At 34.6% G+C, this 23,674-nt stretch overlaps 1 protein-coding gene across 3 annotated transcripts in view; it reads left to right on the top strand.

Annotated features, from left to right (window-relative positions):
• Positions 1–23,674, top strand: part of LRBA (LPS responsive beige-like anchor protein) — a 570,825-nt gene that overhangs the window by 538,113 nt on the left and 9,038 nt on the right. For 2 of the 3 annotated variants that reach the window (XM_081075612.1, XM_081075611.1), the window contains exons 52-54: positions 1,679–1,834; positions 7,601–7,768; positions 22,783–22,884. In XM_081075612.1, coding sequence (XP_080931738.1) covers positions 1,679–1,834; positions 7,601–7,768; positions 22,783–22,884 — 426 coding nt within the window. Of the gene's footprint in view, positions 1–1,678; positions 1,835–7,600; positions 7,769–8,253; positions 8,856–22,782; positions 22,885–23,674 lie in introns of those variants that run through there. The other variant, XM_081075613.1, reaches the window with a different exon arrangement.

Raw genomic sequence — 23,674 nt, 5'->3', positions numbered from 1 at the left:
ATATATTTATAATTTTCATGTGGAATAAAATACTGTAATAATCAGTATAGAAAGTACTACATACCTTGTTTTTAATTGCTAGGTTTCTTGGAATTAAAAACAAGCAAACAAAAAAACGGAATTGTATAACACAACTTCACTGCAATAGGATACTGAAGTCTCTCTGTGATACACTATAATACCCATAAAAGCTTTTCCTCATCTGTCAGGAACTCCAGATCTGTGTGGAAGGAGGCCGAAAATGACCCCAAACTAGAATTCTGCCTTTTTTACTTCTGCTGTCACCTTCTAGCCCATTAACCCCTCAAAAGTATATGAAGCCTATTATCAAACAGTTTATAATAATCATACCTGTTTAGTTATGCAGTCAGACACTAGCAGAGTTTGCAGTATTTCACGTGTATATGTGCATGTTTGTTGTGTTGGGTATATCCTGAGGACGGGATATTTTATTATTCTGTGGCCCCCATGGTTCCCAGCAGAGCACTGGGGAGTAGTTTGAACACTTTTTTTCTTCTGTATTACTTTCTGAGCCTTCTATTAAATTGGTCACATTAACTTAGTTATTATATACAATAATGTAGATGTTTTCTTATTTTTTCATTTTTTTAATAATGCATTTATAGTATTTAAAAAAACACGAAAGACTATGCTACAAAGTACATAAATCAGATACAGAAATTTTGTTTGTTCCAATTTCTGGTACAATCAAGATTCTTTAGCCACATAAGAACCATTATTCGTATTGGAAAGTTGGTGTGAAATACTCCTTGGATGACTAGATGCAAAGCTTTCTATGTTGTTGGCCTCATAATGCCAAAAAAGGCATCTCCATGAAAATTCCTCTTCTGATAATGCCATACTTGGTAGTGTATTTCTCCAGGGTTATTTCTCTTCCCACGTGCTTGATGTGGGTTTAGGTCTGACCTCCTGCTTTGCGACAAACCCCATCTCAGGTGCTCTGTAGCACTTGGAAAACACACTGCCAGGCTGTCTTGTTTTATTGCTTACCTAAGGAGTAAAAACAGTGGCAGTGTGCTGTGCTTCAACGTTTTCAATTACAAGTATCTTTAATAAATCGTCATTCCACCCTTTCCTTACATATGCAATTGCAGCTGTAAACAGGCGAAATGGGAGTTCACATCTAGTCAAATTAAAGACCTGTTAAAGCCAAAGTAATACAAGATGCTACAATGTTTCAAATATATGACATTTAAATTCTAATATCTCTTCCTTGTGACAAAAAAAGTTAAAAGTAATAGATTGTCACAACATGAATCCATTCTCATGGCGATAGATGTAATGAGATTGTCAGAAGCACAAACCTAACTGTGATGCAATCTGGAGGTTGTAATCTAGTTTGGTCCTGCCCAAGAGCTGGAAAAGCGTATTCTGAGAATTGTATACGCTTTTTAAATTGTAGTATGTTGTTATTTCTTTCCTCTAGGCAACATTTCTTACTGAGATGTTGAATTGAGCTATCAACATTGTTCCAGCAATCCGATGTGGTTTCCTATTTGGTTTTTCAAATATTACTATATTTAAGATTAAAGATCAAATATTCTTACCCTGCAATGTGTCCCATCTACCCCCTTACTCCCCACCCCCAGGATGACAAACTAGGATTAGTAAGTGGGTTTAGTAAGCTTTTTTTGTTTTTCTTCCTCCATTTTCACAGCCAGCAACACAGGAATGCACAGGAGGCAAATCACTGACCTTTTAGACCAAAGTATTCAAGTCCATTCCCAGTGCTTTGTCATCACATCAGACAACCGTTATATTCTCATCTGTGGCTTCTGGGATAAGAGTTTCCGAGTCTATTCTACAGACACAGGTAACAGTTATTTCCTTCTTCCGTGAAGTCAAGTTTACTATAAGTAACACTGAGAGACTTAGAACGCCTTCTCATCTTCCTTCTAAAAATGATACAATTCTAAAATTTGTAAAATAAGGAAAAGACACTGTTTTTTTCATTTCAAGTAATCTATATAGTCCACTATTGATTTAATTTCAGCATGTTTTTAAGAGGCAGTGTTTTATGGATTGTCGCCCAAGCCTCATACTTGTAGAAGGAATGATTCATTTTAAAACCATATGCTGGTAAGGAAATACCGTATCCACATGTATATGCGTAATCTTACGGCAAGTGCACACACATACAGGTGTATTTTCCCACTTGTGTGTTATTTAAAGGATTTTCTTCTTACTGGAAATTCTCATTATGTGTATTTCTTGGGAATATTTTGCCTTCACCCATTTCTGCATAGACTCTTGCTGAAAGCTGCATTATCATGAAGAAAAGTAGTTGATTACTGATATTATGTGTGGCAGCTTTTGTTAAAATATAAAAGTTTAAGTCTGTATATATATGTTTACATGCATGACCCTAAGGACAAACCAAGCTCAACTCAGTAGTATCACAGGAGATCCAATCTAGTAAATGTTTATAAATTTCTGCATATAGGAAATTGAGAAACATTGAAAAATGTAATGGAATCTCATAAAGTATTTTAGAGACATTAGAGGATTAAATAGACTTATAGTAAATATGTAGCTGAATATGTAAAATAATTAAAATTAGATATCAATGCATTAAAACTTGATAGATACTGTAAAAGTCGATATTTCAACAAAAGCGGGGCTCTACAAATATCTTGATTAAATAATGTGGGACTAGGAAACAAAAAATTTAAATGTTGTAAGAATAGGAAATTCGTTTTAATTGAAATTTCTAGTTTATTAAATGTTTCCTGGTAAATCATCTTTCAGTCTTGTTAATCTTTATAAAATGTATGAGTCCCTTCTCCTGCCTTCATAAGTATAGTGTATGGAAAAATTAATTGCTGGTTATTCAAGGAGTTTGTCCTAAGTATATTTTGATGATCGTATTGTAACATAGCTATGAGAAAGTAGAGAAAATAGTTGAATATGTACTGTTCATAAAATAAACCCTAGAACTTGTTTGTGGACATGATCTTGTTTATTTTTTGTTTTATGGAATTGATGATGTAGGTTTTCTTTATAATTTACATCTTTATTCTTTAGATTCAGAAAGAAAACATCGTCATTCAAGTCTTTCTAATTAATTGGGCTTTTACTACATGTTCGGGTCTATTAGGGTGATTGCTGTTGAACCTAAAACTCCTCTAGAATTCTTTAGTAATGCAATGGGATTGATAAGTTTTCCTGAAATATATTTATCATTATAATTTAATAATCAAATTTCAATTTTAACCTTTTCTTTCACTGTTTTGGGAATGACAACCTTAGTATTATTTGACGTCAAATTGGGCTTCATTTTTTGCACAAATTGTCAGATTAAAATTGTTTTATACTCTCACAAGATTTTCTTAAACATTCCTTTAGATTGCTTATTGGGTTTTTTTTAAACATTGTTGAAAATTATTTTTCAATTTGTATCCTTTAAAATGTATTATTTTGGTTTACAGTTCCATTAGTTTGGGTAATATAGAGTTACATAACTACCCCCGCAATTAAAATTCAGAGCAGCTCTGTCACCCCAAACTTCCTCTCCCACCTCAACCTCTTTGCAACTACTGACCTATTCTTCATCTCTACGATTTTGTCTTTTTCAGAATGTCGTATAAGTGGAATTATATATTGTTAGTCTTTGGTTTTGTTTGACATTTCAAGATTTGGAGTTTGTTGTCATTCCATATCATTTTTAAGAGGCAGTGAATATTGATATTTGTAAAATAAAGCTAACCTCACTTTTGTATAATACTAATTGAAATAATTCTTACACTCATACAGTTCTTTGGAGTTTACAAAATTCTTTCACATACGTGATATTGTTTCAGCCTCACAATAACTGTGAGACAGAAAAAGTGCCCTTATCCCCGTTTTTCAGATGATGAAACTGAAGTTTAGAAAGGTTGACTTGTTGAAATTTGTATAGATAATGGTGATAGAACATGGCATTGGAGCCAGCTCTTCAGACTTCAAATGTAGCATTCTTTATGATTATACCATGTTATCTCATACAGGTGTTGCCCGTCAATCATTGATTAATTTGGAAAACACTCTAATTTACTAAGTTCCTAGTATGTCTGCCATGTTACATTAGACTTAATAAACTACATAACATTTATCCTCTTTCCAAAAACCTTCTCCTTTATTGTTTTTAGAAATGTGTTGTGTGTGTGTAAAACATTTTCACAAGAAGTAGTCTTATTTTAAACTTCATTTTAATGGACCTGACTTGGCTTATACAATAAAAATATTTATACTTGCCAGAAAAGTTGTGAAAAAAATCTCAAAGGATAGTCGTAGTGTCTTTCTTTTTTAATATCTTGTATACAAACTCTCATGCTAGTTTTTTTTTTTAATAATTTCAGTTAGGGTAAATATTTGTTTGTGGTTTTATGACAATAGGAATATTAAATACATTCTAAGTTTGGCAGAGAAGCAAGGGAAAAAGCGTATGCTCAATAATATATAATGGCAAAGCTGTCACAAGTGCTGAACTCAATTATATTTTAGCACATAAGCTCCCCCCCAAAAAAAAAATCCTTATTAGGTTTGGGAGAGGGTGGGGAAGAAACACGGTTGTATCAGGAATTCTTTTAACATAAATCATGTTTTCGGGACACAACCAGAACAGCAGAGACAACAATAAAACCTTCCCTCTGCAGTGGGAATTATTTTCAGGCCACATTTTAGATTCAGTGGTGCAGAGGCCTGAGCTTGATTTTTTTCTTTTTTTTCTACCTTTTTTTTTTTTTTTTTGAGCACAGCTGTCAAATAAAACATTAACTAGAAAATTTGTTCTGTCAAAAAAGGGATATTCTCGTGCTTGTGGTAATATTTGATATTAGTGTGCGGAGAGGTAGACTGGTATTAAAGGAAACAAAAAATAAAGGTTGAGGAACATTTATGAGATTATCAAAAAATAATTTACCAAAAGAGCAGCAGGTCTTTATATGTTGTGATTTATTTAGGAGGAGTGGACCTCAACCTCATAACAATAACAAATATTGCTGAGGAAGGCTGCCAGAACAGGAACAAGTAAACTTAAAAAAAACAACAATGTTTTCCAGAATTGCACCCAAAGTATAAATTATAGAGAATAAAATTAATCTCTATTAGAATATGAAACCTTTTAGATGTAAACACTTAAATGTCACACTCCCTCATTTTGGTCTTCCCTGACGCCCAGTCTAAATTTGTTCTACCTTATTATCCTCACTGATCCTCCCTTGTATTTTTACAATACTTAACACTATTCCTAATCGTATATCTGTTTGTGTTCGTTTAATGTCTGTCTGCTTCACAGACAGTACATACTATGGGAGCAGGGACCACGTCTACGTGCCATGTCTGTTTACCACTATATAGATGTAGGAAGGCCTCATGTTTGGCACTTAGTAGGTGCTCAGTAAGTGTTTGTTGAATGGAAAATAATTGTGATGACTTTTTAGACAAAAATTAAACCTCTAGGAAATATTAGTTAAAAAAAGAAACCACAGTAACTACATATACATTTTTCTAACACTGACGTCGTAGATACATAGTGATGCCATAACTAATCAGAGTTAATAAATGAATGTTGGATAATTCTGCCACTATATTTAACCCATCCCACTTTTACGGATCAGTCTTTCCACTTTTCCTCAAATAAGTTGGAGATTAAGCAAGGTACCAAGTGAATAGCTGTTCTTTTGCAAGTCTCCTGGTTTCCTCTGTGCCACCAGAGCTCACGTATCTAGTTGTAGTTATTTTGCTCATTCTCACTTCGACAACCCACTGAGTTGATGGATATCAAATCCTAAATAAGCCTTCTCTAAGTAACATACTTAAATCAGTCCTCTAGTTTGCATGCTCTCAGCATTCAGGTGTATGCTGAGTCAGAAGTCACTGCACACTCTGTGATCAAAACCATAATCGCACTATGGTGGTTCCGTTTCCTTCAGTAAGTAAAAGTCACTGATTTAACCTTCAGTTTTCTAATTTGTAATGAGTGCGCCCAGCTACCTAACTTTTTTCTTATCTTTTCTAAGTCCTTTAATTTAACGACACCCATTTTATCACCAAACCTCTTCACTTTGTTCTGCATATAAATTGGAAATTATGTGAAAATTATTACTTTTTTTCATATTTAATTTTGCTCTTTTTCTGTTCCATTTTTTATTCTAGAAAGTCTTGAATTTTCTGTACATTTCCTTATTGCCATAGCTAATTTTTAAAATGAAATGTTTTGATATCAGTTTTAAAGGCTGACGAAATGTAGTCACAGGAGAAAAAATGTACTTTATTAATTTTGCAATTTGAGATTGAAATGAAACGGATTTGAAAGTTACTGGTAGTAGTCTGCAAGAGTGAATGCATTGTATTTGACTTTCCATCTGATTTAAAGTATATTTCAGTATTTTGTTTCTAAATTTGCGTCATTTATTATAAGTTTTGGGTTTATTAAAATAAAAAATAAAACAATTTAATATAAATAAATTTTTAGTTGTATTCAGTATTATCTTGAAAAGTTAAATACAAATAATTGAGACCTTATCTTGTGCACAGGTTATGCACAAACCTGTTTGTTAAACACAAACTTTTTAGGCATATTAATTTTTTTCAGCTTAGTGGTCTTTTTTCCTTGACCATTCGAATTATAATTTTATGACAGCACTGAAACATTTATTTAAAAAAACTCATGATGAATAGTAATTTTCCATCACATTTGCTTTTGGATTCTGTGGACATTTCAAAGGAAAATTTTAGCTAGAAATTGTAGAGAAGGGCTGCTACAGTATTTAATTATTTGGACAAGCTTTTGCGAATTACAAACACGATCCATATCTGATTAAACAAAGATTCTACAAGGTGGAGGCTTTACTTTTATTCTGACACCATTTTGTGAACAATTCATCCTGTGTCTGAAGCCCTAGATATGTGGAAGTTTACTGGGTTCCTCCCTGCCATCCCCAGTCATTACCATCAGATAAGCTGCCATAATTTCATCATCACCCCCGAAGGAATTTTCATCATTCAGACAATTAAAACAAAGAAAGAATGACTTGGCTCATGTAATTCCGATTTAATAAAACGAAAGCTCTCCAAAGTGAGCTCTATTGCCCTTGTACAGGTCACCTAAAAAAGGAGAAGATGAAAAAATACATTAAACCTTTACTAATTCAGAGATGGGTTTGTATTAGTAAAGTCTGAATTGTACAGTACTTACAGAAAGGCAACTAAGTTTTGTATGGTTTTGAATCACTTAAAAAACGATTTTGAGTAATTTAAGAAATGGTTCCAAATAAGTGTTCTCCTGGACCTGCTTTCCTCAGTAGTATGATTCATTTGTAATTTGTAGTATCCATGTATAATGATACTGTGTCGTGGTCCGTAATATTATTTATTTGAGTTGAAATAGTTTTTGCCTTTCAAAAATGTTATCACTGTTCAGTTGGTGTGTGTGTGTACTATTCAAAGAAAACTTTTAGGTTGGACCAGATCAAATTTTATTGTAAAATCTGAATTATCATAATCTGAGTTGATATGGAATTATTATCTCGTAAGTTAAATGGTCACTAGAATTTTTTTTTTTAGTAGCAATTTTAAAGAAAATCGTTTCGTATTTCAGGAAAATTGATCCAAGTGGTGTTTGGCCATTGGGATGTTGTCACTTGCCTCACTCGTTCTGAGTCGTACATTGGAGGAAATTGCTACATTCTCTCAGGGTCACGTGATGCAACCCTTCTGCTCTGGTACTGGAATGGAAAAACCAGTGGGATTGGAGATAACCCAGGCAGTGAGTACAATTTATTTTATAAGTAAACTTTTACAAGTGATATGTAATAACATTTTGCGTTGAAGTTATCTTTTTCATCATGGTGAAAGTGAAACTGAATTATCAAGTAGTTTTAATTTCTTAGTTGTAATTAAAGAAAGGGCTAGGTAGCCTCGTTACTGACATTTTGTGACCACTGATCATTCAAATCCAAGCACATTTTTCATGTTATACGTTATTCTTATGATCTGAAAATACTAGTTCTTCATTGGAAATAGCTGTCATCACATAAAATAGAGGTGTTTCATTCACGAACAATAAGATATAACATAAAAGAGCAATCACATCTTGTTTATTGAATTCATATTTTAAAAGAGCAAAAACATTATAATTTCATGGAAACAAATGAGTCTTTATAAAAAAATATGTTTCATTTACATATTAAAAGATAAAGCAGGTCATAAAAGGCCAATATGGAATATTCAAATTTACTCTTGGTTTTTCAGATGGGAAATGAAAATGTTCACCAACAGCCTTAAACATCTTTATGAAACTATGCTGAAGGCAGTAAAACAAAAAATGTGTAACCATTTAAAATTGTAATTCACAGAAGGCAAAAAAGGAAGCAGCTACCATTAAAACCAATCGCACACAGCTGCAGAAAAGAAATGGCTTTAGAAAAACACATTAAGAAGTAGGAAAAAACAATTAAAGGGACCACCTGAAAAATGAGAATTTAATTAAAATGATTATGACAACACTGAAGAGTTCCTGCAAGAATAGCTTTAGATTTTTACTTCATAAGGTAGAGCTTTTTAACTGCTCTTAAATATTTACAGTTTCTTAATTTAAAGCAAGTTGCAATGTATTTGGTTAAGGAAGGATCATGTTGTTCCTGATTACTTTACCTGAATCCTATGGCACGTACTTCTGTCACTCAGCCCCAAATTAGGAAACAGTCTGAATATGTTTAAATCTATCATATTTTGAATTGACTTCTTAAAGTTGTGCTTATTAAATGTATAATATTTGTATGAAAGTGAAACCTTTTTAAAAAATGTAGTCGAAAGCCAGTACAATTTAAAAAGCATGTGCAAAGTATTTTATCAAGCTGTTTCTGCTCTGTATTTTGTTTGACGTGGTGTGTAAACATAATTTTTATTCAGTGAACCTCTGCTATATATTTCTTATTTTAATCAAAGCACAGATAATTTGCTATACAAATAGAATATGAACAATAACTTTAAGGCTGCAATGCTATGGTTAATACAGTCTTTGTGATCAGATCAAACTTTAGTGTGTGTCTATCTGGGGAGATAGTGTGTACATTTGGGTATTTCACATATTTGCACAGACATATCCATTTTACATGTAATTATGGTAAAAATTGTAAAATATATAAACTTCGGGGATTTTGTTTTTCACATTCTTTTAAAAAGTACTTCACGTTCTTTTCATTATGGACCCTTACATTCTGCTCATTTTCCTTTTTGGCCTTTTAGGATGAGTGACTACTTTGAATTTCTTTTTTTTCCTGTGTCTGTAAACCTAGTTATCAAGATTCACTAAATTATCTCCGACAAACCTACATTTGACATAGATAATCAATATACCATTTTGTTAGTTATCTGAAAATATTTAGGAAGAACTTTCACTTGCCTTAAAAAAGTGTATGATGCTTCATGCACATACAGCAATCCAAATACAAGAAAAGAAATTATTTTGTTTCTTTTTTTACTTACTTGAACCTAATCACGTTCTATATGTCGTTACCAATGTGTATAAAGGCTTATTAGCTACATTTACATATAATTGTTAATACATTTCACAAATTTAAGTACATTTTAAAGCTAGAAATATTCAGCCTTTCCAGGAGGGAACAATATATTTATACATATTTAAATATCCTCTGAATCACCCTAGAAATGATTTTTACATGCATGTCCTCTTTAAAAAAATGAATTAAGTAGGATTAACCAAATTAAGTAGTTTGCAGTAAGACAAATCTAAGTTCTGAGTTTTGCTGTGTTCCTTCTGTCTTGTCTGCAAAATGAAAGCAACAATAGTAACTGACTTAAGGTGTTATCAGAAGCACTGGTGGTAAGAGCAAATAAATCACCACACAAACACCATCTTTTTGGCATTAGAGTGTATATTATAATGTTATATTTTTCATAAAGCACTTCATCTATACCCTCTCATTGTCTGCAGTATGGTGGATATTAACTCCTAGTAGTGCTGGTAATGGAAAGGAAAAAATAAAAGAATAACGTAACAGCACATCTAATAAACATTCTAGAAAATTTTCTAATACATTTTGTAATGTTTCTTGACTAAATTAAATTACCTTTCTCAAAGTTAACCCCCGTCCTTTCTGGCCTTTTTCTAACATCTGATGTCCCAATTTAATTTTGCTTTAGCTTTGAAGCATGAATCTAAGAGAAAGACACAAAAACACTTTTTCATATAATGAGAATTTCCACGTTATAGTAGAAAAATAAACAAGCCAGTCTAAGATTTACAAAACAAAATGACAAAAAAATGCAGTTTTTTTTCTTTTTTTACCGTGTGTTTTAAAAATTCATGCAAGCTGGTTCGGATTTTATAAGCCCCTGGCTCATTGATGGCTCCACGATGCAGCCGCTCAAGTCAGAGCTTTTCAGATGACTTTTAGGCTATGCTTATTCCTGTATTGTATCTGGGGGATGCAGTATGAATGACCTTTAAGAAATGGTTAGCCTTTTATATATGTAATTGCAAGGTGGTCCATAAATACACCCATGCCTGAACTTAAATTTTTGAATTTAGATGTTTTTCTTCCTTGAAGGGAAAATAGGTAAATTAAAGAAAACTAGGGCTGTTTTTTGTGCATCTCATAGGGACTCATTCAAGTATTTCGTTTTTTTATTTCAAAAATCATGAGAATAAGCTAGTAATTTTACTTGCTAGCGTGATAAGCTTACACCATTTTCTTCAAATCTTAGTGCTATATGTAAAAGTGATAGCTTCATTACTATTTTTTTTAAATCATGCTATCCAATAATATGCACATTGTTTGAGTAAAAATCATGCTAATTCTAATTGGATGAAATCGATTTACATATAGTGTAAGTTGGAGCTTATGAAAGGACGCGCATGTTCTATGAAATTTGCCTGCATTCTGGGGCAAAAGCCTTGTTTTCCTGTGTAACAGAAAATAATCCTGTGATTTTTATCTCCTAAAAATTCAATTTTCTCAATGAGAAAAAGCATTAAGATAGGAATCCATTTAGTGAATTTTTTAAAATAAAATCAACCAAGAACATTTCAATGAAAAGTGTTTCCCACATGGAGGTATATCACTGTTGGCCTGAGGACTCTGTATGTGTTAGGACTGAATCTTGTACACCAAAATGCTTTTCCTGAAATATTCATTTTTCCTTCAGAATAAGGCTATCCGGACTGTATATTTCCAAATTTTAGAGAAAATGTTTCCCAGTGCATTCAATTGACATTTACATACTTTAAAACTTTGAAATGATCTTATAAGCCAGATAAAAATGTACAAAATATCCACTATTTTTATGTTGTATTAATAGATCTTAAACTTAAAATTAAATGCTTATTAAGCTTTTACAAGCAAGTACTTCAGAATTTTTAGGTATCTGAATAATTTTCTGTTAAGCCACAGATGATTACCTTTGGAAGCAAATGGTTGCTGACTGTGAGGGTGATGCCTAGATTTGTGTGTGTAGTGTTTCAGTAAAGTAGTTTTCCATTCTCACATTCTGTTTTTGATTTGATTGAAAGGTGGCATTTTTTTTTTCCTCTTTGCAATCAGACATGCTAATCTATGTCAGCTTTCTCCTTTATGGGAATGGCGTCTACTGAAAGAAAAAAAAAAAAGAAACTAACTTTTTTTTTCATAACACCAGGATTCTGTTCTTTAAGAATATTTCAGCACCGTTAATTAGAAAGAAGTTTTTATTAACCATAAGGCTAACACTCACAGACCACAGAGCTGTTTTTTAAAGTACTGTATGCCATAGCTGCCCTGCTTTTTTTCTCTGTCTAAAACTTCATTTTGTTATACTCTCATCAATCATTTAAGTCATTACCGTAAATCCTACTGTTGTTAATTTTACTAGTATCACCCTAATGAGACATTCCTGCTATAATTAAAAATGAATTCTAACTTTAAGGCATTCTAAATTTTTTTTTTAATGAATTTAGAATGATCTTGCCATAGGACTATAAATACCACTGATATGCATAGACCACTCATCAACTCTGTAAGAAAAGTAGTATTATAATATGTCCAGGTGAATTATTTACTGGTTGCCTCTGTGCGCATGTCTTATGCATATGTATATTTTTTGTGCACATATTTAGGAATTATGTTCTTATCATAAAGCCTAATAGGTTTTACTGAGTGACTGATAAATCCTTATTCTTTGTCTTGCCAAAATAAGGTGGATGTAACACAAACAGTATTACTCTCCTGAAGTAGGTGTCCTAGAGCACCATCTGCTGGATGCATTTGGGGACTTAATATTGGTAAATTTGAAAATCAGTTACTTGATAAGACAGGTGTACTTTGTTTTTAGTTGCCTGCGATGTATTATTTATGGGTCACAAATGTCAACATACGTACCTTTGTGTTGAACCATAGAGTCTGTAAAAGAAATCACTTTCTCCTTCTTTTGTCCCTTTTGTACTAACCTGGATTTGGGACTTTATAATAAATATTTTAAGGAAGAAGTAAGCACAATATATGCCTAATGAGACAAAGCATCACAGTTTATCCTGAGATAAAGTCTTCTCTTATTGATTGTAGGTCTTCAGTCAGCTACAACTGGAGAAAATTGTTTGGATAACATTTTAGCTTTAGATTCCGTATGTTCCCTAAATTCTGAATCTGAAAGCAATGCTTATAACAAGTAGTAGCCTTCTTATACCTGGGATATGACTCTTGATCTGATTATTTGTCAAGAACATGAGTTCTTGTACGTATCTCATCAAGAGCTTTCCCTGTGCTCCCATTTTTGGTGTGCACTGCTGCACTAACACTAAGATTGCCCTGTATTTTTTTTTCCCCTTGAAGAATTCATCAAGTAGGGTTTGAAACAATATGTTGGCAGTGTTCGAGTTCAGGTGACATTAAAACTACATCTATGAAATTCTCCAGAAGGTCCAGGATGTTTAGTGCTCCATGATGTAATGCAGGCCCTCAAGGTCCAGCAAAACAACTCTGTATTTACTGCTTGTAACTAATAGTAGATGTGGTAAAAGGAATTATATTCATATGGCAAATGAATACAACCTTAATGTGCACCATATGCAGAGTGGTGGGGTGATGTGCCAATATATCACATTTATTTACCTTGTTTAGTTGCAGAGAAAAATGACTATACCATTCAGCCCGTAGGCTATGGCCATATAAATATGAACAGAAGAACTGATGATTTATGCCCTCAAATTGAAACTGAGTGTCTTCGTATGTAGACTTTCATAGTGCCACACCAAAGAAAGTTTTTGTCTAGTACTTTAGGGTCACATAGGAAATTTAATTTCAAACAAATGCTGGAATTAATCTAAGAAGGTACAGATTCCCTTTAGTCGACGAAGTATCGTTGTACAGGCTCTCAAAGAAAATTTTGAATGTCTTCTTTCATTTAATTTGAGACTGAATATACTCTGAAATCACAGGCTACTTCCTCTCTCCCCTTTTTTAAGCCTAAAAGCAGGATTCTTTTGCTTTTAGAATATTGTGTAAGTGCTTGTGTGTGTGTGTCTGTGTGACATTGTAGAGGTACTAAAGATACATTTAATTAATACCTCCTGGAAAAACATATTAGACTGATTTTACCACCTTCCAAAAAGCTGGCTTCATTAGAGAAATTATGTGACAGCTTTGTGCATATGTACCTCATATTGTACTTTAGATATTTCTGAGAATTGATTAAAAGAGACCCATTTTTTTTTATGATATTAACTACTTAAATGCCTGTATTGATTTCTTTTACAAAGCAACAATTGCCCTATCTTTTAATTTTTTTTTTCACATTCAAATAGATTGAGTCAGACTTCAGATTTGGGATTTGAAGTATTTTTATAGAGGACAAAAAGAATCCTAAGAAGTCTTACTGCCTCTCATGGCTTAGGGCTTCATGACTGTTGAGCTTTTTAGCTTTGATTATAGTTTGTAACTTTCTACAACTGAGAGGTTGCTTTATTTCCTTGAAGTGAGTGGAGTCAGGATTTTTTTTAATTGAGAGAGAATTAACGTATAATTATATTAGTTTCAGTTGTGCAATATAATGATCCAATATATATGTGTATTGCAAACTGACCACCGCAATATGTCTAGTTAACATCCATCACCACACATAGTTACAAATTTTTTTCCTGTCATGAAAAATTTTAATATCTACTCTCTTAGCAACTTTCACATATATGATTAACTATAGTCACCATGCTGCACATTACATCCCCAGGACATATTTATTCTATAAGTGGAAGTTTATACCTTTTGACCACCTCACCTGTTTCCTCCACCCCCAGCAACCGTACAGTATTTGGCCTTCTCTGTGTGGCCTATCTCAACATAATGCCCTCATGGTCTGTCCATGTTGTCTCAAATGGCAGGATTTTTATTCTTCCTTTCTTTCTTTTTTTCTCTTTCTTTCTTTCTTTCTGGCTGCACAATATTCTATTGTATATATACAACACATAGTCTGTATCCATTCATCCATCCATATCCTGGCTGTTGTAAATAATGCTGCAGTGGACATGGGGGTGCAGACGTCTTTTCAAATTAGTGTCTTTGTTTCCTTTGGATAAATACCAAGAAGAGGGATCGCTGGATCATAAGGTAGTTCTATTTTTAATTTTTTGAGGAACCTCCATACTGGTTTCATATTGGTTGCACCAATTTGCATTCACACCAACAGTGCACAAGGGTTCCCTTTTCTTCACATCCTTGCAGCTACTGGTTATTTCTTGTTGACGATAGCCATTCTAACAAGTGTGCAGTGATACCTCATTGTGGTTTTGATTTGCGTTTCTCTGATGATAAGTGATGTTGAGCATCTTTTCCTGTTGCTCATTTGTATGTCCTCTTTGGAAAAATGTCTATTCAGATCCTCTACTCATTTTTAATCAGATTGGTTTTTTGCTATTGAGTTGTATGAGTTCTTTATAATTTTTAAATATTAATCCCTTATCGGATATATGATTTACAAATATTTTCTCCATCCTATAGGTTATTTATTCGTTTTGTTGACAGTTTCCTTTGCCGTGCAGGAGATTTTTTATTTGATTTAGCTCCATTTATTTATTTTTTACTTTAGTTGCCTTTGCTTTTGGTGTCAAACCCAGGATGTTTCTAAAACCCAAGTTGAGAAAACCCTCTGTAGTTTTCACTCGTGCCTTACTTATATATCTTTAACAGACAAACCTTAAAAATGTTCAGGAAGACATATTACAAAGAATTTTGTGTGACTTGGGTATTTAGGTTAGATAAAAATAGTTTTTAATTTTAATTACTATTCATAAAAGTCATAATGTTGCATGTCAACAAATATGAATAAGATTTAATTTCAATAGCTGTTCTAACTATCTGCATTTTTTTATTGGAGGCAGAATTTTATAATGTTTATGTTATTAGGTACCCATATGCAGCTGTAATAGCTATCAATGAGTTAGAGCCCAAGGCAAGCCCCTCTATGGGGAATCGAAAATGAAGTCTCAAGAAAGTAGTAAGAAAAAGTACATTAGCTCAGTTTTAAATGTCCACATAATGAAATACTGTACAGCCATTAATGTATTTGGATTTGTGATATTGACGTGGAAGGATATGTTCTCTTTATTGTTAAGCATAAAAGTTCACCAAACTACATGTATAATATGATATATTCTAAATATCTATATCTGTGTATATATATATATTCTTATATATTCTATGTATATTGATGCATAGAAAAAAGTCTGGAATAATAGCCAGCAAAATGTTAGCAATGCTTATTTATAGAGAGTGGAATTTGGAGACAGTTTTTCGTTTTATAATTTATAATTTATTAAATTATCTTAATATTTTATGATACACATGTATTGCTTTGATAATCAGAGACAATAAAGATACTTTATTGGGGGGAGAGACACCTAATTATTGTCATGTACCTTCACTTCCAGCTCTAGGCTTCTAGATGCTAGTAGTTGTATCAGAATTTACTGTTAAGGGAGGTTGGATTGTTAAGGGAGGTTGGAAAGTCTAAGAAAAGAAGGAACGGGGGAAATCAAAGTATAATTTCTAGATAATAAGCTATGTTTTCTCCTCGACAAAAAACAAAAACAATGAGGACCATCACTAATTGGCATTTATGCAGCATACAGATATTATACCTTTGCTGAAAGGAGTGTCTACAACATTGGGTGAAAATATGCATCATTCTCCTACTGCTGCTGTTGCTACTACTATTATGACTGCTATGACTACTCCTAGATGATGCTTACTGAGTGCTCACGACATGCCAGGCACCACTCTAAGCACTTTGCACAGTCGCTCATTTATTCTCACAGTAGTCCTGTACGGTCACTACTGTTATCCTTGGTTATAGCTGAAGCACAGAGAGATGATAAAATATGCTTTGATTTTCTGCCCTGGGCCTTGCAACTCCCAGATCTTACTAGAACTATGAGAACTTGCCCCAGGTAGGTTAATGCTGGAGCCTAGATTCAAACTCAGGCGCACTCTAGGCCAGAGGCACCAGTCATCACCACTAAACTGCACTGCACTTTCAGTTTCATTTCATGGGACTATTGGCTGTAGAGAATTTGATGCAACCCGATCGCTAAAGCACTCTTAGTATTTGCAAAGGACAGTATAGAGATAATTTTGTTATACTGAGTTCTTTTGAAAGTATATGTCATGATAGGATTTTGTATTTTTTAAATATTACACATTTATACTTTATACAATTATAGGTACAAACCTACACAAACCCATTTTCTAATGTAGTCTTAGAGGATGATTCCATTGTCATAAGCTATATATTTCATATATAACTATACTATTAATATATATCATAGAGGAGGAGAAAGATTATAAACCAAGAACTTATCATTGGTTTTTATACCAACTTCGTCTTGCATTAATAATTCTAATATTATTTGGAAGAGGAAGCTACCAAAGTTTACTATCTGATGGTTGCCACAGCCTGAATGCAGTTATGGCTTGTTTTCTGTGTCTATATGTTTAACCAAATTAGCATGTTTTTCACCAAAGACCATGATGAATGGAGAGGAGGGGAAGGGTTGGTGGAGACAGAATGAATAGGACAAATTTAAAATAGTTTCTCATTGCACAATTAAAACATCGTGTTATAATTCCCACTGAAAAATTAGGAAGTTAATGGGACAGGTTTAAGAAACATTTAACAGCTGACCTCATTTCCACTTCAGAAAAGTCATTTCCTTTCTTGCTTTACCATTATGGTGAGCCACAAGAGAAAGCTTAGTATTCAGTTTTTGCATGATTTTTTTTTCCCCACAATGAATGTTTTGTAGTGATCAAAATGTAACTAAAATGGAACAAAAGACATGTGCAAAACAGAAGTATCCATTGTTAGAAAATGATTGGCATAAAATGTACAAAACTTAGAGTTTCTAAAATATCTACATATACTTAGTAACTGAATTATGTATTTAGGTTCTTAAATTTTCTTTCAAAATGAGTACTCTATTGAAATTACTTTTTTAAACAAAGCCAGGTTTCCTATTTTATTTTAATTCTCTAAGAGGTCAGATGGTAATAGATTTTACTAATGTGAAAAATTATGTCAGTTGTTTTTATCTGAGGACTTTTTAAATTGATGTTAAATATTCATTTTGTATAAAAATTAAGTTGTAATAGATAGTTTGGACTTCTGTAATAAATAGTCAATACAACAGTTTGACCTTTCCAATTCTATTTATAATTTTCAGATTTATAGGAGAGTCATCTAAACCCGATCCAGTGACCATTTAAAATCAAGTCATTTACAAATACAGGCCATATTTGATCCCTCTCCCTGTTTCCACAGTGCATTGTACATTATATACATATCCAATAAATATATTAAGTGAAGGAACAAGTAAAGGAATGAATGAGTAAACACATGGGAAATGTTAGCTTCTGGCCCAGGAATCTTCTAAACTAGTCTTAATTGGAAGAATTTTATTTCTACAAAACTAAGAATAGGGAAATGTTGAGCCGCACTTCATTTCATAATAGATGGTATGAAAAAAATGGTGAGTGGATGAAAGGGATTCTCTCTCTGCTAATAACATATTTAAACTGCTAATGAGAACTTTGCAATGCATTTTAAGGTAATGTAATTTTTATAAGACTGAGGAGATGGTGCCAAAAATACCAAGAACTTTATTCATTTTTTAAAAATGTAACTCAAAATTTGCCAGAAATGTGTGTCGGGTCTATTTTTACCTGGATTATTAATCCCCTTTGCCTTAATGGAGACAGCTCTCTTGAAATATCTTTCTCTTTGGATATTTATGAACAGGATACTAGAGAAATTACTGTTTCCTCTTCTCTTTTTTCAGATATAACTTTAAGTGATTTAGAATTCATTTGATGGACAAATACACTTAGTGTTATGAGGCACCAAAGAAACACATTTAATAAAAGCACTTGTTATTCTGACGAATGCACAAAACAGTTCACCTAATATTTTAAAACATAGGTCCAATGTAAATGCTAAATGGGTATTATGGAGGAGATCGTGTGCTGCTTAAATGTAAGTTGGGTTGTTAGAACAGTGTCTGTAAGTTAGTGCTGATATTCAGTACTGTGTATTGAGAAGACCACATCTGTAAGAACTGGTGTGTCCTGGTATTCGTGGCAGGATTTGGGCTGTCTTTAATCTCCTTTGACTTGTTCATCTTTCTTTAAGGCCATCCATAAAGATGCACTGAGTATCCTTTTCAGCCTTGGGTAAGGATTTGCATCAGTAGTCATAAACCTGCTCTCTGGACAAAGAACCCTTTCCTTTGAAGTAATTACTCACGCTTTTCAAAGCAGTCCAAGAGTCTATCCTCTTTCTCTTTTTATTTTTCTTTAAGATGAGTTTGAAGTGTAGCCCCTTAAACTAGCAGCAAGATAAATTTTTCTCCCAGCTGTATTGAAAGCCATGGCGATTTTTCAAGCACTAAGACTTTCAAAGGTTCTTAAGGGAATCTGTTCTGCTTTATGATCTAGCTTTTGGTAGATCCTAGTATCTCAAAAAGCAAAAGTAAAGAATTTCTGTAACCATTAACTATTGCAAATTTTTATCAAAGAATGATCCTGTTATTTTTGAGATGACTTTTTTTTTCCCTTGCTCTTTATTTGGTTTAGAGTCTTCAGTGAGAGATGGTGATAGCTGTGGGGTCTTTAAAAAGTAATATATGGCCAGTATTGTCTTCTTTGAGCCGATTTTACCCCCTAGGTATTAACTCCATGGGCTGCCAAGTTGTTGGGAGGGACAGATTTAGGTGGGGGTGCAATGAGAATGAGTTACATGGTTCCTAGGTTTTGTTTCTAGGCTTTCCAAACAAATACATACCGATATGTAGAGATTTTGCCTTTCCGTTCTGGGAGAGGTCATTGCTTGGGTTCTGTGATGTAGGATGATGTATGACCATGTAGCTACAGAGAAAGAACTAGATTCTGTGACCCACGTATCAGGTCTGGTTCTACCTTCGATCATGCGCTCTACCTTTTGTCATTTGAAAGTGGTTCCCAAAATATCTGTTGAACTTAAACAGTTTGGACCTGTTGGGTTTAAATCCCATATCATATAATTCTATCTGGAATTGTGAAATATTAATATTTCAAACATGTGGTTGCTTGGCGTTTATAAAAATCCAACAAGTATTTATTTTGAACAGATTTTTTGATGGGGAAAAAAGCAATATTCAATTTACACAGCAGATCATAAGGAATGTAAAGGCCAGTCTTTAAACAAGCCTGGAAACAGCTTTTCTTAGAGGAAAGGATCCCTCTCCTTGTCTTCTATACGTGGATTTTGAAAAGCTGTTAATGTGAATTCCCTAAAAGGAGCGTGGGTGGAGTTGAGCAGCACAATCTTTTTACTGGAAATCCAGTGAGTGTTTGTGAAACCAGTAACCTGAAAAGAACCCAGTGATCATAAGTCTACCCTTATGCTTTTAATTTGTTGTTTTTCTTTTTTCTTTCCTTCCTTTTATTCCCCCCCTGTATTTCCTGAACTGTCTAACCTGCTTCCTGGGTTAAAGAACGTTTTGCCAAACTTTGAAGCCAAAGTTTTAGCATTGAACGGTTCTTTATTTAGAGATCAGGCCCTAGGAAAAGAAAAATCTTGTTCCAGCTTTGAAATTGTGTGTGTGTGTGTGTGTGTGTGTGTGTGTGTTGTGTGTGTGTGTGATTTGTGGAGGGAAAAATGGTTAGTACAGTGTGGATTATTGGAAACTAGCATTTTGCAATAAAGCACATCTATAAAAATATTAATTGTGAGTTTACAGAAAAGAATGCTTATATGTTAACCCACTTTATGGAGTTAATCATGAGGCTTCCTAAGTCTACCTTTATAGTCATACAAAATTCTCAGTATTTCATTTCCTTTATATTACAGAAATATACTTGACAACAGCATTTTCATTTCCTCCCCCTATTCCTGAGAAGATATCCTTAGATCTAGAAAACAAAAAGTTAGCAGTGACATGCTTAAGTGACAGTGTGCTCTGGGTCTGCTGTTATCCATCTGTCTTGTGTTTACGTTGGCTTACACTTAGATTTTTAGTTGCCATCAGTTTTCCTTCAAACCTTCATTTCCCACTGAGGAATTTCAAGACAATTAAAGTTAAAACACAAATCTCACCCTCCCATAAAGTAGTAACTTACAAAAACATAAAAGGAACAACCACTGAAAATGTATGACTTAGATATTGATTTTAATTCTTGATTTTTAAAAAGTTGTCAATAGACATTAATTTCAAAACCAATACTGTATTTTTGTGGAATGTAGAGCATCTTGGGAATGGGAGAAACCACACATTAGGGCTAAAGTCTTGGTAACTTTTAAAAATATAATATCTATTTCTAATTTTTTTGTGGCAAGGCTTATTTCTAACAGAAAATTAAGTAATTCAGATCGGCTTAAATGATGTGTTTTGTTTTTCCTTTAAAATGTCCCCAAATTCGTGTACTTTTTAAGGGGGAAAAAAAAGTTGCTCTTGTGAAAAATTCTTTCTTGTTTGGAAAATGTCAAGTAAACTTTGTGATTAAGGTAGGTTTCCCTCCCCAAATAAGTTTGTAAACCTTGAATCAAATGAAACAAAGCCCCTGGTTCCCCTTCTCCCTTCTCTTTTGCACAGGTCCTTTGTGGTCTCCCTTTGTCACTGAGCACGGTGGCCAGTCCCACGGTGTGGTGGCATATGGCACATGGACAGCCAGTGAGGTGCAGGGTTCGATACGATGCCCCTGGCCACAAACCTCACTCAGAAGTACCCGTAGTCACCAAAAGCCATGAAGGACACTGTGGGGACACAGACGTGTACTGTGTACTCCAGTAACAAGTTGTAATCACTATGTGTAATGGCCGGACACAAAGTAACTGCAGGCTCCCAGCAAAGCCGGCCGGAAGCACAGACACTGGGCTGCTGTCTACACAGCAGAGGCCCCTCACCTGTTTGCAGTCCCAGAGCGCTGTGCACTCAAGAAAACCCATTTTCCTTCCTCCCCTCCCCAGCCCCCCAAAAAACATAGGCACACATATATATTTTGCATCACATTTCAGAGAACCCATCTACCCATCATAAAAACCACTGCTTTGGAGTTAAATTTTTGGGTCTCTCCAAAGTTTCTGTTGGATTTTCCCTATCTGCCAGGTCTCCCTCTTCAGAGTTTGTGACTGTTCTGAGGATGGCCAAGTGTCTGGGGTTCAGGTGATACGTTCTTCTTTTCCTCGGGATTTCAGAGCTTGTGATAGTGACCTACTTTCTGGGCACATTTGCCCCTTTTTGGATTACACGGTATCATGTATCAATAACACTCTCAAAGCAGTCCAGTCAAGGAAATCTAACCCAGTTCTGCTCCCTAGTGCCATTTATAAAGGCTTTTTGTGTCTTTGTTTTTCGTGACTATAAAAACAGAGGACTAGTTTAATCTTAAAATAGCAACCTTCTTGCTAAATAGGGAATTCAGTTTCTCCTTGTGGCTTGGCACAAATCAAGCCCATTCTTATTTTATTTATCTTTGCTGGGGCCACACCTGGTGTGGGTTCCTTATCAGCCGACCAGTTTTCTCTTCAGTTGGGGACTGAGCTACAGCATAGATTCTTCTACCTGTGAAAATGCTCTGAAACAGTTTCCATTACTTGGGTATTCTTTCTCTGTCCTCTCTTCTTTACCCCCTGCCTTAATTTTCAAGCATTATTAATAGACTTACATTTAAGAGTTTATTTTTTCCCTCCTTGTTCTTAGAATGAATCATAGAAAAATATACTCTCAGATTTAGTGAAGATAATAGATATTTAAGAGAGGGGCTGCTTTGAAATATCATGAATCCTATTCAGACTGTCACTATGACAGGGGTCTCAGAGGCCCACGGATTGGGAGTGGGCCTCTGAGAAGGGACAGAGAAGGCGGCTGCCTCACTTTGAAATGGGAATCAAGCTTAGTCCCTACTTTTATAGCCATGCGTCCATAAATCATCTAATCAAGGGGCTTATATTTGCATTTGGGAAGTATCTGAGGCATTTTATAATGTACATTTCTGATTTATTTTACTCTGAGGTTTCAACCACTGCTGCTTGATAATCACGTAAAGATTAGAAATTTAACAACATGTGGTCTTCAAACTAGCATATACTTTGGATCTAGTCCTAAACATGGGATTTTTGGACGCATTCCCAAGCTATAAATAAAAGATTTAGGCATTCTGGGAATTAGGAGCAAGTTGTTGATTATTTAAGCTGAGTAGAGGGAGGTAATCCCCCGCATGACCTTGAATTAATGTGTTCTTTTTGTGTGTTTCCCTGAAGGTGGGACCAGCGCTCCCCGGGCCATTCTGACCGGCCACGACTATGAGGTCACTTGTGCTGCCGTCTGCGCTGAGCTGGGCCTGGTGTTAAGTGGATCCAAAGGTAAATCTGGGGCACTTTCATAAAATGTGTGTCCTGTTTGGTGTCCTCTAGTAACAGGTTACCAAAGATGAATTTGGTCCCTTTTTCTCAACAGCTGTGCTGTCTGCGGTGGTAGCCATTAGCCACAGGGGGGTGTTTAATTCAAATGAATAAAATTACTAATTCAGTTCCATGGTGGCACTCACCGCATTTCAGGGGGTTGGTATTCCCCCAGGACTAATGGCTGCCATATTGGGCAGACAGATACGGAACATTCCCATCACTGCTCAATACAGGGAGGCAGGAGCAAGGAACATCTTTGTAGATTCGTTTCTTCTTCTGGACTCTGGCTGGGTTGTGCAGTAGTACCTCAGTTTTCGAACATCTCCGTTGACGAACATTTCGGTTTACGAACTCCATATACCCGGAAGTAAATGCTTGTTTTCGAACATGCCTCGGAAGTCGAACATGTCTCGCGGTTTCCGCTGAGTGCAAGATCCCGAGGCCTAGCTGTGGGCTGTTTTTGACCGTTTCAGAACTCGAAGGGTCTTCCGGAATGGAAGACAACTGAGGTACCACTGTAACTGCCAGATCTCAGGACGAGGCAGGAGCCAGGATGGCACCAAGAATGGAGTGCAGAGATAATTAAGCCGGTCTGCCTGGAGGTTTGTTCTAGTAGCATCATCGTATTTGTAGGGCAAAGATACTACGCAAGCCTTCCAGGAACACACGCAACAGGTCAGGATCTGATCGGGAGCAGAATGTTTCCATCCCACGGCTTATTCCATCCCAATGGTCTATCCATCTCCTG

This window comes from Rhinolophus hipposideros (genome assembly GCF_964194185.1).
Source record: "Rhinolophus hipposideros genome assembly, chromosome: 16".
NCBI lineage: Eukaryota > Metazoa > Chordata > Mammalia > Chiroptera > Rhinolophidae > Rhinolophus > Rhinolophus hipposideros.
Note: the sequence above shows the minus strand (reverse complement) of the source record. Positions and strands in the feature narration are given on the sequence as shown.